This window comes from Octopus bimaculoides, chromosome 18 (assembly GCF_001194135.2).
Source record: "Octopus bimaculoides isolate UCB-OBI-ISO-001 chromosome 18, ASM119413v2, whole genome shotgun sequence".
Taxonomy (NCBI): domain Eukaryota; kingdom Metazoa; phylum Mollusca; class Cephalopoda; order Octopoda; family Octopodidae; genus Octopus; species Octopus bimaculoides.
The window spans coordinates 4,259,010-4,259,745 of record NC_068998.1 but is presented as its reverse complement, the minus strand read 5'-3'; the positions used below and the strand labels follow the sequence as shown (position 1 = coordinate 4,259,745).

Sequence of the window (736 nt, the reverse complement as noted above, 5' to 3'; positions counted from 1 at the left end):
TGAAAAGAAGCATTTCATAAACTTAATCGCCAGACACCTATTGATTTGTGGTCGAGAGAGGACTATTAAAAAGCAGCACCAGTTGCTAACTTCAGACCAGTGTTTCACGGTTGAAAATATGACGGCTCGAATTTCAATTAGAGTTTTGTTCGTGTTTGTGATTGCTCTTACTGAAAATGGAGGTACGTTTTATATATGTATATATTTATATCTCTTTCACTTGTTTCAATCATTAGACTGCGGCCAGGCTGGGGTACCGCCTTGAAGAATGTTTAGTCGAATGAATCGACCCCAGTAGATAAAACAGGGGACAACTGATGAAAGGAATTCTTTTTATTTTACTTGCCTCGTTTCTCTATTTATTTTATTTCGTTGTTCGAAAAAAATTTCGTTTTCTATGTTTTTGTTTTTATGTTCTCGTTTCTCATTTTGTTGACGTTTTTGATGTCCTGTACCCATATGTGCATGTATATATACATATATATGTAGGTATACACATATATGTATGTATATATGCATATATTATATGTTATTTATATCATTATATATATATGCATGTGTATGTATGTGTGTGTGTGTGTATGTAAGTATGCATATATACATACGTACGCGCATACATACATATATACATACGTACATACATACATATATATACTTCAAAAAACCCTACATTCAAAAGCACCGTTTACAAACCCTATGCTAGGAATGACCAATTTTAAATACTATTGCAACTTAC

The 736-nt window shown here is 32.6% G+C and overlaps 1 protein-coding gene across 1 annotated transcript in view; it reads left to right on the top strand.

Moving 5' to 3' along the window:
- LOC106881515 (uncharacterized) overlaps nt 1-736 on the top strand; it is a 14,756-nt gene continuing 14,020 nt past the window's right edge. Inside the window, exon 1 of the mRNA XM_014931931.2 lies at nt 1-182. Coding sequence (XP_014787417.1) covers nt 119-182 — 64 coding nt within the window. The 5' untranslated portion in view covers nt 1-118. The remainder of the gene's footprint in view (nt 183-736) is intronic.